This window comes from Strigops habroptila, chromosome 2 (genome assembly GCF_004027225.2).
Source record: "Strigops habroptila isolate Jane chromosome 2, bStrHab1.2.pri, whole genome shotgun sequence".
NCBI lineage: Eukaryota > Metazoa > Chordata > Aves > Psittaciformes > Psittacidae > Strigops > Strigops habroptila.
In genome coordinates, this window is record NC_044278.2 from 12,697,033 (window position 1) to 12,713,364 (window position 16,332).

The 16,332-nt window shown below is 40.9% G+C and overlaps 1 protein-coding gene across 5 annotated transcripts in view; it reads left to right on the plus strand.

Moving 5' to 3' along the window:
- The window catches only part of EPHB6 (EPH receptor B6), a 73,261-nt gene that overhangs the window by 30,066 nt on the left and 26,863 nt on the right, over positions 1-16,332 (plus strand). For 3 of the 5 annotated variants that reach the window (XM_030471821.1, XM_030471822.1, XM_030471823.1), the window contains exons 4-6: positions 1,828-2,524; positions 8,111-8,266; positions 10,315-10,653. In XM_030471821.1, the coding sequence (XP_030327681.1) occupies positions 1,828-2,524; positions 8,111-8,266; positions 10,315-10,653 (1,192 nt within the window). The remainder of the gene's footprint in view (positions 1-1,827; positions 2,525-8,110; positions 8,267-10,314; positions 10,654-16,332) is intronic. The other 2 variants (XM_030471825.1, XM_030471824.1) reach the window with 2 other exon arrangements.

The following is a 16,332-nucleotide window of genomic DNA, read 5'->3' on the forward strand; positions in this document are numbered from 1 at the left end:
GGTTCCCACCCTTCCCTTGCCTCATACCTAAAGACTAGGGCACCACAGGGTGATCCAGATCTTCTTAATCCTCATGTGAGAAATTATTACTTTTGATTCATGTTATGCGTGTTAGTTTTCTATGGTCAATAAAGTGTTCTGACTTGTTCTATAGGGTTCTGTAATGCATCACAAACATCATGATGCATTCCAATGCAGGAGATGATTAGTAGTGGAAAAGCAGAAGTATGGTATTCAGCCACCGTGCAAGGTTTGACAGAAATTGCTGTAACATTAAACTGTACCTTTAGGTTCATCAGTGAATGAATAACAAGGCTTTAAAACTTCCTCCTCAGTCTGACATCGCTGTTTGAATCCCAGACTAGCAGAATATTCAAAATTTCCTAATTTGTAAATGTACATTTTAGTTTGATGTGTTTATATAGAAACTATTACGTTAATAATGAAAGACTCCTCTCCATAACCACATAGCCAGAGAGACAGTGAGAGGCAGGAGAACCACCTTAACAGAGATCAGAGCAACCTCAATTGGGTCCTCCAGGGCTACCTTAGGAGGGTGATTAGACCATTGTCCAGGGATGAAAGCCATCCAGGTGAGTGAAAGAGACAAGTTCTTTGCATCACTCTGCAGAGAGGAGTGTTACTGCCTGCATGGGTGTGAGATTCAGGGGATGCAGGAAAGATCATTTGAGTATTGTACAAAACTTGATGAGAGGATGGTTGCTTGCTTAAACAGAGGAACCAAAGGCAGGAAAAGGGACACCTTCCGCTAGACCAGGTTGCTTCAAGCCCCATCCAACCTGGCCTTGAACACTGCCAGGGATGGGGCAGCCACAGCTTCTCTGGGCAACCTGTGCCAGCGCTTCACCACCCTCACAGGGAAGAACTTCTGCCTAATGTCTAATCTAAATCTCCCCTATTTCACTTGAAGCCATTCCCCCTTGTCCTGTCACTACATGTCCTTGTAAAAAGTCCCTCTCCATATTCTTTTAATGTATCAAAAGGCCACAATAAGGTCTTCTTACAGTTTACAAATGAGTGCTTCCATTTCTCACATAAGGTAGTCACCAGTGACCATAACTCGCCATTGTTTCTTCTTGGCGGTGGTCTTAATGCAGGTCTTGTTGCGAGGAGTTGGTCGATTCACCTTCCTGAGAGTGCTTGCATGGGTTTCTTCTATCTCATTATGTTCTTTGTCTATCATACCCAGGGCCTCATACCTATTCTGTTCAGCTAGTTGAGAGGGTAAGGAGGGATTTCTCTTACAGCCTTATGCAGTAACCTGCTTCTACCCCTCCCTATCCCTCTCTTGCGCCTGGCACAAAACAGGTCCTGGATCTGCCCCAGGGCATACTGAGTTTCTTATGTGCATCAGACATGGAAGAGCACAGCTGCAAATGTGATAAAGTTGGGTAGAAGGGACTTCTGCTTTAATGTTTTTGCCAAAGAGCAATGTCTTGTTTCTCTGTCTTGTTTGTTTGTGTTGTCCATCTTGTCTCTGGAAATAAGAGATGGGAAAATAGGAGGGAAGAAGGCGTAACTCTCTGTACTTAAGAGTCTCAATGTCATGTGACAGGTTTGCATGAATTATGTTTTCTTTCACAACAGTTCTTACTTGCAAGCTTTAACAGCTCTTCTTTACAGGGTCATGCTTTGTCTTGTCTAGAGTGCTGTGCTACACATGCCATCAGCTGGTCCAAGTCTTATCGTAGACATGGCAAGGTGAAGGGAGGGGAAGAAGGCCTGTCCTGTATTTTTTGTGCAGTTGAACACCGAGTCCATATTTCTTTTACTATTTCTTCTTCCTTTTCTCTTCCATATGTTCAGTGGGATGAGGTAAGTGTCTGGGATGACAAGAAGCGCCTGATCCGAACCTTTGAAGTCTGTAACGTGGCTGAACCCGGTCAGAATAACTGGTTGCGTACTCACTTCATAGAGCGTCGTGGAGCCCACCGAGTCCACGTCCGCCTCCGTTTCTCAGTGAGAGACTGTGCCAGTATGCGAACTGTGGCCTCTTCTTGCAAAGAGACTTTCACACTCTACTACCATCAGTCAGAGGCTGACACAGCTTCTCAGGAACTGCCAGAGTGGCATGAGGGCCCCTGGACCAAAGTGGATACTATTGCAGCTGATGAAAGCTTCTCCCAGGTGGACAGCACTGGGAAGGTGGTAAAGATGAATGTTAAAGTACGTAGCTTTGGGCCACTCACCAAGCATGGCTTCTACCTGGCCTTCCAGGACTCGGGAGCCTGCATGTCCCTGGTGGCAGTCCAAGTCTTTTTCTACAAGTGCCCAGCTGTGGTGAAAGGATTTGCCTCCTTCCCTGAAACTTTTGCTGGAGGGGAGAGGACCTCATTGGTGGAGTCCCCAGGGACATGTGTACCAAATGCGGAAGAGACAAGCATGACTGGGTCTTTGGGTGTTCGGTTGCACTGCAATGGAGAAGGGGAGTGGATGGTGGCCATTGGACGATGCACCTGCAAGGCTGGCTACCAGCCTGTTGACGATGAGCGAGCCTGCCAAGGTGAGAGACCCTTTTCCCCACCTCTTAGGCAGCCACCTTGTTAGTTCTCTATGTTAGTAGTTGGCATTTGCCGGAAGTTTGCAGAGCTAGGAGATGAAGTGATTTTTCACCAAGAACACTTACTAGCACCTTCTCCTGACACTTCTAGCACCTCAGACGAGTTGGGGCGACCACTTCTTTGTGCTAAGAACATGTCTAGAAATTCCACTCAAGGCCTTAGTTCAAGCTGCCACCAGAGACAGCCTGTCAGGCTACATGTACAGAGTTAGGAGGAGTTGTTACTAACAATATTTAGATCTAACATAGTTCCACTTCTTTACCAAGAGGCAACGGTGTTAGGAAAGAGATGCCACATGAAGCAGAGCTGAGCCCAGAGCCAGTAATACACTCTACTGTCCTAACTAGTTTGGGGCCTTTTGCCAGTGCTGTTGGAACTGGTGATAAAAAACAAGCAAAAGGGAAATGGCAGCAGCCTGGTCATAGGACAGGGAACTCACAGCAGGGATCTATGAGCCTGGCTCAGTAAGAAAAAACAGACATAATGGTATTATCATTACCTCTAATATCCTTTCTGCCCTCGGGCCCATGGTATTTTCTGTGAAATGATTGTAGGAGGAAGTAGAGTAAATTACATATCACCCAGTAATGGTATTGGGCCAAAATCTCGCCAAGCCTGAACACCCAGTCTAATGTCATAACTGTGAAGCTTAAGACAGTCCATTAGACCAGACTGCTTATGTTGGCTATATAATTTTGTGTATAATGTTGTTCTGGTGCTTCCCTGGTTTTAATTTGTATCTACTCAAGCTCTCTCAGCAATGTAAAATGTTGCTGCGTCACACTTAGTACTCCAAAAAATAAATGTGATGTGGAACCCAGTTTTGGCTGCAGACACAAATTTAAAATTGGATTTTAATTTATTCAAATAGCAGTTCGACTGGGACATTGAGAGTACAAGTTATTCTGGTTAATACCAAGTGCAAATGCAATGGATGGTTGTCAATATGTTACCTTAAATTTCTATTTCATTAAGTGATTGGGGTCATGCAAAATAACTTTATTAAGATAAAGTTCATTGTGCTGGACTGGAGACCTATAAAGCAATTAAAATTGGTAAGTGCTTTTTATTTGTTTAAGCTTTGAGAAGGATAAAAATGTGTGTGCCTTTTTATACTGCTCATGGTATATTCATACAGTACTGCCCCTGAGAGTGAAGCTCAGACAGATGTAGAGCAGCTCTATATGGCACTAACTTTGCTGTCTGAATCAACAGCATGACTAGTTCACAGTCCAGGTAAACTGCAAGTCAATAATTTAAATAGCAGCCATAAGCACTCAAAAGACATGGAAATTAGGCTTGGCAAATAAAAGTAGGGACTTTTAAAAAAATATATCTTCCCTTTTCTGTAGCATTCAATGACAGGCGATACTCCCTTGCAGCCCCATTATCACAGAAGCTGGAGGTAGATGAAAATGGTAAATATACTAAGGAATAACTGAAATGATGACAGTGTAACTAACTACAAAACACTGCTCCCATCATTTACTTCCTGAGATCCCATGAGCATCTTAGAACAGAAGACAACCAAATAATGAACCTTAATGTCAGAAGGTAGACTTTTCTCCTCATGTTTCTCATAAGGTCCTCTAGCTTGATCAGTGTTCCTGATCTTATCTCCTGCTACCAATACTTTGCTGTCCAGTTTGAATGGAGCCATGCTCAGCTAGTATAGTTAGTTCCTTTGCTTGGTGTTTCTTCGCATGGAGTCCTTTCCAGGACTTCTCTGTATTTTCTCCCTTCCTAAGAGCAGAAGCACACTGTGATACAGAGTTGCTACAGTGTTCTATATGAAACACAGAACAAAAGCAATAGCCCAAGGGCAGTATTCTGCTGATGATCCTGCAGAGAGCTCTTCTTAATAAGACTGAAGAATGCACCAAGGATGGGAAAGAGAAGCAAGTTTCCTTCTTATACTTTAGTAGAAGAGTGTGTGGGCATTGCCTTCCCCCTCACCATATGGAAGCCTGTGGAATCCTCCCTTGACCAGCTGTTACCTCTTTATTTTGAGCAAAGAATCTGACAAAAACCATTCTCAGCAGATAGAAAGCCGCTTTTTTTTGTTCCCCTGCTCCCTACCATGAGTTAAGATACTTTCATTTGTTTCATAAGACCACCTGCTGCTTCTTACTGAATGGCAAATTCCTCCAGCTACACAGAAGAGTGAAACAATATTCTTTAGTAAGCCCTTGAGGTGATGTGGGGTGTGGTGTGTGGGGGATTCACTTTTGCCTTTGTCCAAGTAGACTTGTTCTCATGCTGGACAGTCAGAAAGTAGAATGGCAATTTACAGAGGAAAAAGGAAGATTGGGACCTTAGCTCCTTTTCTTTCTGTACGTGTATACACACACAGTGCCTTGCCTTGGAAGGTTTCCTGCAACTCTTCCACATAGAAGGCCCGAAATAGAACGTTTTGGGTGATTATGCTGTCCTAGGCTACGGGTTCCCAAAATTGTGGACTGATTGGCTGTTCTCCCAAGTCTTCTCTCAGATCAACAGATTCATTACTGAGAACAGTTGTTCCTGGATTCTATCCCCACAAACCATTTTACAATATAACATGTTTCTTGGGATTCACCGCCCACTGCTTTTCATTGCCTTTTAGCTAAAAGTCACATGGGATGTAAATTACCTGATGCTTTTGAAAGTAGTACTTAGAATTCATGACTGAAATGTTTGAAAAAATATTTCAAAAATGACAATGTGGAGAAAAAGAGAGAAGACTGCTTGATAAAGTGCTGAGCTGGCTTCCAAACTAAGGTGAGCTCTTAGCTTGAAACCTCACTGAAATAGAACTATTAATAATACGAAGTTAGTATTTTTATTTTTTGTCTTTCAAGTCCAAATACAAATTAATTCCAAGTCAGTTCTGCCAGTCAAGTTCCATGTCTATTTTTCTCTGTAATCCCATAGCAGTATCCACTATGGTGTTTTTCCCACATCACTGAAAATGTGCCAATACTGTATCAGCATACCCCTACATCTGCAATTACCCTCCAGCTCCAGCACACAGCTGTTTGAGGGCTCATTTATCACGCAAGAATACTGCATGATTATTTTTGTATTATTAAAAGATGCCTTTCCTCACTAGCCTGGATAAACTTTTTTCAGTGTGTGAGGCTAAGGAAATGTTAAGATTTGTGTTAAAGCATAAGCTTCAGTATGCTAAAAATATGCATATACTATTGCATATGCATATACACATGCAAAAAAAAAAAAAAACCCAAACCAAACGAAACACAATAATCTCTTCTCAAATTTTAATCACTTAAAAGATGCCTCCTTTAAAACCGTAGAATAGTTTACATTGCAGGGATCTGTGGAAGTCATCACCTTCAACCCCATGCCCAAAGCAGGACCAAATTGGGTTAGGTCACTCAAAGCCTATTCTAGTCTTGTTTTCATTATTCCTAAAGATGAAGATTCCACGATGTCCCTGGGCAACCGTTCCAGTGTTTGATGACACATTTTTCTTTATCCAATATAGAAGGAGATTGTAATAAGATGTAATAAGAGATTATTGCCACTTGAGTCTGTTGTCTCATCTTCTACCACCTTGTGCCTACACCTTCTTCATATCCTCCCATTAGGTGGCTGATGCTGGCAAACACAGGCAGTACAGGGGTTAGTGTTTAAGGGGGAGCTGAGGAAAATTGGGTCAGCGTCTCTGAGATGAACTGTGCCCAGCTGAATATTGTGGCATTCTGACACTGTGCCAAGGTATGAAATATGACTGAGACAAGCTGAGAGAAAAGCGCTTGCGCACTCCGAACTCTGCCTTCTCCTTTCATAATAACCTCGACTTGATGGGAAGTGGCAGCTTGCTTTGCCCCCTGAGGTGCCAGCTCCACAACCCTCTGTCCTTGCATTAGATACTGTGAATCAATGAGGGCTAAATCTGTGTTTCAATACTGGTGCCTGGAGGATGACCAAGTCACAGTATCCCCGGTCACAAGGCCTGTGGTTTAGCTGGTGTTTTGTGAGTTGTTCTGCAGGCACACAGTGGAGGTGTTTCTGCAGAAGCTGTTCTTGTGGCTTTCTCTGGGATGGTCCTGAAGTGATAATGTTCCCTAAAGAAAAATATGCTAGTCCTGGTGATGGTGGGCTTGTTTCAGCTTGGGTATTTGTTAGGACTGTCTCTAGTGAGCACAGTAGTCATCTGCAGAGATTGTAGGACCACAGCGAGTGGGTATGATGCCATGGGCTGCAATAAGAAGTGAATATGAAGTACATGAAAACTGAAAAATCCTAAGGTGTGAAAAAAGGATCATTCAGAAACAAATGAGGTACAGATTCCATCTCTGTGGGGAAAGACAGCCCTAGGGTCACTGTAACTGCTAGAATAAAAGTGTCTTTTGCCTGTTTAGATTGTCAGGGGACTTTTTTCTCTTTCCTCCCAACTTGACCTTTGATATACTATTTATAGAGTGACTGGACTGAGGCAATGCCAGGAAAAGCTCCATGTCATGGGAACAATTATTGTTGCCATCTGTGGCCTACGGTCCCAAGTGCCATGAGCTAGCATATTTTAGGCAATTTTGGAAAGGGGTAAAGGTGCTCGTGAATGTAAGCAGCTCCCTGAGTGGATGCAGAGACAGGGGTGAGGGTTTAGGAGGAAGCAGAAGGTATGTGTTAGCTACAGTCCCTGCCCATGGAGGCCATTCTTTATCTACATGGAGGCCAGTTAGTGCCCACTGTAGTCAGTCCAGCCTAATTGGCAAAAACTGCAAATGTAAAATATACGTAACTACTAATTTTAGGTAATTTTTCTGAGTGGTTTTTTTTTAACCATCTTCTCATTAGGAAGTTATTTCAGCATTAGCTTCTTTGCCAAACCTAGAATACTCCCATACTGTTCATAAGTGACTATTTTTTTCATCTTTTTTCCATGTAGGATGCATTTCCATCCTTGTTTCAGTTTTTGCATAGGCATTTTCGTATGCATTTGCAGATTAAATTGGACTAAATCAGGAGTCCTTCATCCATTATTGGGAAGTTTCCAGACCTACAGGAAAAGAATAGGACTGACAATCCTAGTGCCTGCTCCTAATTTTGGTACAAAAGCAGCCATGGTAGCTTGTATTACTTTAAACAATAAAACTGTTGAAGGCAGCATAAAAAAAAATCCATTTTTGTGGCTGTGTTGGGTGGGGAGAAGGAGGTGCGGATAATACCTGTAACTGTTATGACTATTTCCAGACCTCATGATGCTCTTTGGCTTCTCCAACACTAAAGTTCTTTGAGCGAGTAATGAGAAGACAATTTCAGGTGGCCAAAGCTGTCTCTGGACTGGTTTTCTTTCATCTGCCAGCAAATCAATTTAAGCACTAGTTCTGTAGAATAAACTGGTTTGAAATTGCGACTTTAACAATACATGCTTCATAAAGCAACAAAGCCTGTAGTAACTACTCTCTGTAATAACCTTTCTCTACAGCAGCAGCACAAGTTACATGTAAATAAGATTGCATTGTTTCTGGAATCTGAATTAATGAGTTTCCTGCTTTTGCCTCTTATTTGCCTGCTCTTAGCCTGTCCCCTTGGCTTCTTTAAAGTATCTGTGGGAGATGACCCCTGCCATCAATGCCCTGACCGCAGCCATGCTCCACTGCCAGGTTCCAGTGAATGTGTGTGTCAGAACCGTTACTATCGATCTGCTTCAGACAATTCTGATGCTCCCTGCACTGGTAAGTATTGGGATGGAGTGTTTGAAAGCATGAAGAGCAGTTAATGAGAGAGAATGTGCCTCACCGATTCAGAAGAGTTGCAGTTCACCTCTTCTCATGACCTCTGAAATAACCCAAAACTGCCCTTTGCTTCTCCAGTTGACTACAGGGTATAGCCACTCATTGAATAAGGACAAGAAGACAGAAGTGTTCTCAATGCTTTTTACAATGTTGATACATTGGTGAAACTGTATTTTGAGAACACTGGTGTGTTGCAATACTAGATGCTCAGAAATTTGAAAATGTCAGATTTTAGATGACTCATGCAATCCTAATTAAGTCTATTGCAAATATGCATGAGGTGCTACTTTTAATGAAAGAATAATGTATTAATTTCTCATGAAATGCAAAATAATTTCATACACAGGGTAAATGCTGTTCGTTGAAGGAGTTAACCAATATTTTCTTCCCTTTATCACTGAAAACGTGATAACCACATTTACTGCACAGAATTAAAATTCTGTTTATGGGAAATTAATTTTTTCATTGGCTTCTCTGTGGTTCTCATCAGTTACAACTTTTCACAGTCATTGATTATGAATATTAATAGGCCAAGAAAGAATAATTAGATGCAGAAAATGAAATAAGGTTAGTGATTAGCACTCAAAAATAGAATTTCAATAATATATCAAACATCACCCTTGAATTTTGTGGTAGCGACAGGAAAAAAAATTTCTTTCTAAAGCGTTTTGCAAACACTTTATGACTCTGAAGTTAAACACTCAGAAACACAGATTGCTTCTGTAATCCCTTGCTTCCTATACTGCACAGAATCCATCTGCAGCAGCATTAAGTATTCTTTACTGCACAGAGATTATTTTTCTGGAGCAGTTGTCTATCCTTTGCATTGAATGTGATAAGACTCCTTAAGGAAACTAGTATGTGATCATGCAATTAAATACTATACCACAATGCAAATGCTGAGTGGCCTAGTTAAGATCACAAAAGACATTTCTGACATTTCCCAATGTACAAATGTGTCATCTTGTCAGTAATACATTTTTTAAACAGTCTTCTGTGTGTCTGATGTACTCAAATGCTCCAGCAATGAATTAGGTTGCATCTGTAGAGATCCCCCAGAAAGACCTCATCCACCTGTACTAACACAGGGTGTCAGCATTAGACAAAGAAAAGGCTTTGCCCATAGTTTTTATCAATATTCCTTGACTATAGAGTAATTGTGAGAATGAGGATTCTTGTATTTCATGGCAGCCTTCAGAGGGAAATGTTCTGTAAATCATGTTTCCCTTGCCCCTCCCTGTTACTAAGTTCAGCTGTCTATCCCTTCCAGTCTTGCTTTGTGTCTGTGTCCAGGCTTAGCAACATAACACAGCTGCTTATTTTTACCTGTCTTGGCTTTTCACTTCCTAGCAGCAGCATCTTGTCCCATTCTCATCCCCATACCACCTTCTCACACTCTGCGTTTTCCTCCTTCTCTTCACTGTCTTTACACCAGCAGAAGTGTTGGATGCACAGAATGAGCCGGTTTTTAGCTGTTAATCTACTCCCAATGCCATTCAGGAATCTGGCTGGCAGCAGGAATAGTCATAGGGAAACTGGTGCTGAACTCCTGCAATAGATGGAACAAGCTAACTGAAGTCTGAGAGAGTTCATTACTCACTCAAAGGAGAGGAATAGAGGTCTTAGTAAGGACAATTCTTTACTAACCTTGTGCAAAATTTCAAATTTCAAAGGCTTGCAGTTTTCCTAAACACTGTCTGTTCTAGGAAAAAGTAAAAGTCAAACCCTGGAAACAAAGACGCTTCTTGTTAATTTTGTTTCTCCAAAATGTGATAGTACAGTTGTTCCTTCGTATATGGAAGTGTATGTTTGATGTAGCAAAGAATATGTTTTTCTTAGCCTTGTTCAGACAAATAACTAGAGAAGAGTAAGAATGAGAAGAAAAAGCAACTTGTTCATCTGTTCTTTCCTCCCCACTTTGTCTTGGCCTCTCCCCCACCACTCTCCCATTCTTTCATAGGATTTTGATCTTTCATTCTGTCTTCTAGGCATCCCCTCTGCTCCTCGTGACCTTAGCTATGAAATTGTTGGCTCCAGCGTGCTCCTGACCTGGCGTCTCCCTAAGGACCTGGGAGGCCGCAAGGATGTTTTCTTCAATGTCATCTGCAAAGTATGCCCAGCAGGGTCCTCAGGGCCATGCTTGCGCTGTGGGGACAACATACAATTTGAACCACGTCAAGCAGGCCTGACAGAAAGCCGCGTGCAAGTCTCCAACCTCTTGGCCCGTGTGCAGTACACCTTTGAGATCCAGGCTGTCAACTTGGTGACTGAATTGAGTTCAGAAGCACCCCACTATGCCACCATCAATGTTAGCACCAGCCAGTCAGGTGAGGAGAACCCTGCATCTGAGTCCCAAAATTTTGTCCACTTCTGTCTCTGATTTGATCTTTGGAATCCCGGAGCCTTGTCTTCTTACTTATGTGTTTTGTCCTTTTTATCTTGCCCTGCTAGTTCCATGATTTCACTTCTGCCCTTCTCAATCCTTCGTTCTCTGAGTGGGCTTTCCTTTCTTCCCTCTTGCTGGAAAAACTGAGTTTAGCAGCTGATGTTGGTGTATATGGAGAAGAGTTGTTGGGGCAGAAGCTGCCCTGGAGAAGATGGCAATGCAAGATGTAGGTCAGACAAAGCATGTTGCTTCATGGTGCAAGACAAGGCGACACTATCAGGGTTTGATGGGAATTTTATGAGCATCAGCTTGCCACAGCAGCTCTTAGAGAGCATTTCCTCATTTCTTCTTCACCTTCTCTGTCTCCTACTCTTCCCCACCTCATCTTCTTCAGTCAGTCTTTATAGCATTTTTCACCTGTGCAGTTTTTTTTCCTTTCTATGTTTTGAGATGCTTTCTTGTTCCTATTCACCACCTTCCGTTCTCCTCATTTCAGTTCATATTCTAGTGCACAATACTAGTGGTATTGAGTGTTTCATCAAAACTGTCCACCTTTGCCATGCTGAATATCATGGTAAGGAAATGGAAAACAGAGAGACAGATAGGCACTATCTTAAGGTGAAGATACAGTTAAAGATACAGATAGGCACTGTGTGACAAGAAAGAATGTATACAATGATATTTACTTGTCACCTAAATATACATGACCCTGGGATGGCATGAGTGAATACTGTGCAGTCCTGTGGGTCATAAAAGGATATGAAATTACACTTTTCATAATTCCTGGAGAGGTGTTAAATGGAATTTTGGCAAAGGATCCACAGGCAGAATCACCATTCCTATTTTACTGAAATTGGTCTGGGTTCTCCTGCATGCCACGTATTTTCTTCTACCATGTACTTGCTTTTTCAACCTTGCTGTTCTTATAAGTGGTCTTGGAATATTATTCTCCTGTCAATAGGAAATGGAGATTTTTTAAAATTTTTTTTTTTTTTGCCTTTTACTTGGTAGAAATACTAAAATATGTTGTGCAGTTGTATCAAAGGTGTTTTGATCCTTGTAACTGGGAACTAAACCACATGGATGACTAAACTAAAATACTGATGGCTTGTGTGGGCAGTCAAAGGAAGGGGAGAGAGTAAAGGGTTGAAGAATAGGTCAGACTGATGGACAGCATAAAGAAGTCTTTATATATATGGAGGAAAATGGAGAACAGCATCAATCAAATTCTGATTTTCTGTAAATATCATATGCCAGGACTGGAGCTGGTGAGAGCCACATGCATACAGGCATACAGTTCTGCTACATGTCAACAATGAGAGAATGGGCATATGTTGTTCTTTACAAGCATGTATAAACTAGTATGGAGAGGAATTGTACACAGCTTGCGTAAGAGAATATGATGAGGGGTAATGTGAAGAGGAGGAGAAACAGGGGGAACAATTTGAACTGACAGAAAATGTCTGTAAACATTTAAGAGATGTGTAAATGTTAAACTCAAAACAGATCCCTAATGAAATTCCACAGAGTAGTTGTAGAAACTCCTGCAATACCAGGCTTCAGTAAAGCTCAAGAGAAATGCTGCAAAACCAGATGTGGCATCATGATCTTGGTTAAATCACATCTTGTCTTTTCTGCTACTATGCTATGGAAAGGAAAAGAATATATGGAGACCCCATTAATTTCCTACTGTTAGCAGATACCGGGGGTTTGATATCCCTTTCTCTATCTCTGCTAACTGCTTAGCAGAGCATGTATAGGATAATCGGTCCCCTTAAGAGGCTGAGTGTGAGTAGGTGATCAGTTTTTCTTTACAGTAAAAGATATGGCTGGGTAATTTGTATGGTAATTCCAGGCTGTTCGTTTGTCTTCTGCTGGAGACCTATTAGATCCTAAAAAATTCTCTTTCTTCATGCTTCTCATCTCAGCCTCCTTCATATGTATCTGGGGTAATTCGAGTAGCTGTTTCTTTCTCCTGTCTGGAATCATCAAATCTACCACCTTCTTTTGCTTCTGTTTGACTTTTCTGACCGCTCATATTCCTCCAGGTGTCTCTTGGTGTCTCTGGGTTTAATGAGGGTCTAAGGTCTCTTGTGAACTGAAGCAGTTTCAGGGGAGGGCAACACACTTACACAGCAACGTGTGCTGAATGGCTTCTTCTTATGTTTGGGTTTTTTTGTTTTCCTTGCTCTTCCTCAAGATCATTAGGAGCGAGCTTGAGATGAGATGGCCTAAATTCATACTGACAGCTCATACTAACAAGGCCCTCTTTCCTCCATCACGTGGCCTGTCTCATCCATGTTCCCTCCGATCCCCTCAGCAGCTTTTCACTTTAGGATGGCTTATTGTTGTTGTATTATTATAATGTTATTATTACTAATATTATTATTATAATAGAAGCAGAAATGGTAATTTCAGGATCTTATGTTCTGAAACAGACTAGGAGGGGACAGGAAGGCATGGAGGGTATAAAAAAGGCAGACTAGAGAAAGATAAGCTTTCAGAATAAATAGCCATAGCAAAATTTTTCTCTCCATTGAATTAAGATGCCCAAACAAAGACCTTCCAGCCCTTGCAGTTTCTGAAAATTCTGCATACTCATACATCAGTCAGAGTTCTCTCACTTCTTCCAGTTGCTAATCCAAAAAATCCTCCTCCCACTCTCTGCTCCTTTGTTAGAGGTATCTCAGGCTGTGCTGGAACAGTTCTACTTTTTTCCATGCTACTTATTCACTCTTCATCTTTGTCCTCAAAACACCGTTCATCTATGAGTTTGCTTATCCTTAAAAAACAGTCTGCTAGCCCTGCTTCAAAGTATGATAGCATCCTTTGATTACACAATCACATTTTTCTGTGGTAGCCTGATTATGATGTTCCTACTCTTCAGTGAGTATGTGTCTGAAGACAGAATTAGAAGGGCTGGCATGAAAAACATCCTTTAGTATATTAACACTTAACTTTCAGTAGCAAAAAGCATCTGAAATCCGTTTGCATAACGGTAATAAAATCTGTTTGGATAGTAATAGTATGACATGGAAATTACCAGAAGGAAAAAACTGTCCAGAGATGAGGCAAGAGAAAAGGGCATTGCCTTCAGCTCAGGTTTGAAGTCTTGTGTGTGACACCTAAAGATGTGTCAGGATATACAGAAAGATATTGGGAGGCTGTTCCAGATAACATGAACTGTGTGAGGAAAGGCTATTGTGTAATTGTAGTGGAGTTATGCTTCTTCCCAGAGGGGAACCTGATACAAAGCAAAGAACTTAATATCCAACCACATTATTAAAGAACCCTGACAAAAATTGTAATCATTATTTTAACATGTTCAAGCGTATCTCTTGGGGTAAACAAATGTCTCCTCTCATGTCTCAGGACAGAAGTCAGGTTTTCATTTCAAAAACTGTGAAAAAACTTCCTCTGTGCAGATCTGTAACTGCCTGTCCTTTTTTTCCCCCTACGCCTTCCACTGAAGCATGTAGTAATGTCTGTTGCCAGAGGCACACTACTGAACTTATTCATTCAGACATTTGTTACATTCCTAGAAAGAAGAGGCAGAGATAAATGCAGCAGAGACTCAAATGTTGGAGCAAATCTATGCAAACTTTTAAGAGCAAGTAGATTTTTTTCTTTTTAACTGGATCCAGACATTATAAGAGCTAATGGAGACAGGTGACAATAAAGGTTTTGTGACCAGGTTGCCTTGTACCTGTGAAGAGGTATGTAGCAGCCTTCTTCATCACTTCATGATTCAGAGCAGTGAATCCCAAAATCTGCCAATACCAAAAATCTGTTGAACTGCAGAAATGAAAGCTAGACAGTCTGAAGGCATGTGTAAGACACTGAATGAGGACAAGGACAGTTATGGATAGTGCCAGGAAATTTAAGAGGACCTGACGTAAAATTTTCAGGTGAAGTAGTGTGAGAAGTGGAAAAGAATTAAATGCCAAGTACGATTATGAGATTACAAAGGGAAATGGATAAACTGCTTAAAGATGTTTGCTTTTCCAACGAGAGATAAAGGAGTCCAGTAGACTTAGTTGTCAAAAGCAGGGTCACAGGCAAAGCATTTTCATGATCAGAAAAGGCAAGGAATAAAGAGAGCTGTTAAAGGCTACGTATTACTAAGTTTTACCAAGCTAAAACCAGCAGGTAAAGCAAGTGGAGTGTGACCTCTGTGTTTGTTGTCCTCTGAATGAACTATGTTATTTTCTAAAGTGACAAGCTGTTTGCTTATTTCTGGTCTAATTGTCAACCCTGAGCACTCACCAAAGGTCCCTAAGAATTTAACTGTATTGTTTTCTTCTTACATAGGAACAACAAAAATACTCTTAAGGTTTAATTTGTCCCTTAATGACATGTGTTAACTTTACTGTCTTCAGTGGATTTGCCCAGTTATGATTGGGACTTAATAAAAATGTTTATGGCCACTCCACAAAAAGAAACTATTCCAGTTTCTGCCTTTACTATGCCCTGTCTGCACCATGAGCAGAAGATGAATGTGCTTGTTTTCACATTTCAGGTTTCAGCAACTGTTTAAATGAAGACAGAAACGTTTTGAGCAAGTAAAACTAGGAGGTGCATAGTAAAACATGGCACCTTGTGGGATAAAGGATTTTTTCCTGTTTGTTAGGCATGAGTGGAACCCATACACAAAAATAGTAATAATAGAGGTAAGGCAAGTGAAAATGATATATATATATACTAAAATATAGGTCAAGTGTTGCTAGCTGACTTTGAATATTCCTTCGAGGTAGGGAAAAAATTATGGATTGGGGAGAAATGAGAAGACTGGAAAGAGTCACTGTTGGAGATGGGAAGGAGAGGAATGAAAAGAGGTGGGAGGGCAGGAATGGAAGGGAGATTTAACTCTGACCATTCTGCAAAATCTTAATTTGAAACCACAAGGAAGTGGGCTCTTCCTTGGCAGTGTAGCTGTGTCCTATCAGAAGGAAGTTAAACTTTTCACAAGATTAAAATGTAGCAGAATCTGTCTTGATCAAATGTTAACTAAATGTTAACATCTAATGTTAATGTATCCCATATTCCCCACACATTATCTTTTGAAAGTGTTATTCATTTGTGTCTTAAATGCTACATATGATCTTGGTTAATTGTTGCTATCTTCCATTCTTATCTCAACATTGTCATTAGTAGGAGAAGTAGTCGAACAACCTTTGAAAGACAAGCAATTGTAAGAAATAAAAGAAGTAAGAATGAGAGAAGGCATTTTATTGTTTATACTCTTACATTTTTGTTTCATTTACATTTTTAATGGGATCCCACTTGCCTGAGCTGTTTGGAGAACATTTATATTCTGTCTTTCAGAATAATTTTATCGTGTTATTAAAAATAATCCTTTTATTTTGTCCACAATTAATGAGGGAAGAAAATGCTATTCTGTAGGTTTTGATCATTTGCCATTCCTCACATAAAGGAAGTTTATGTCTATTGTGTAAAACCAGTGGAGTTAGGGGGCAGTATTTCATTGCATGTTTTTTCTGGAAAATTGAAATGTTGCTGAAAACGTTACTTCCATTAGGAAATGACGATTCCCTGGCTGCCTACCTGGATGTTTCTTGGCAACATGACATTTTGCTTGCAGAAAGAAATCAAAACTTGA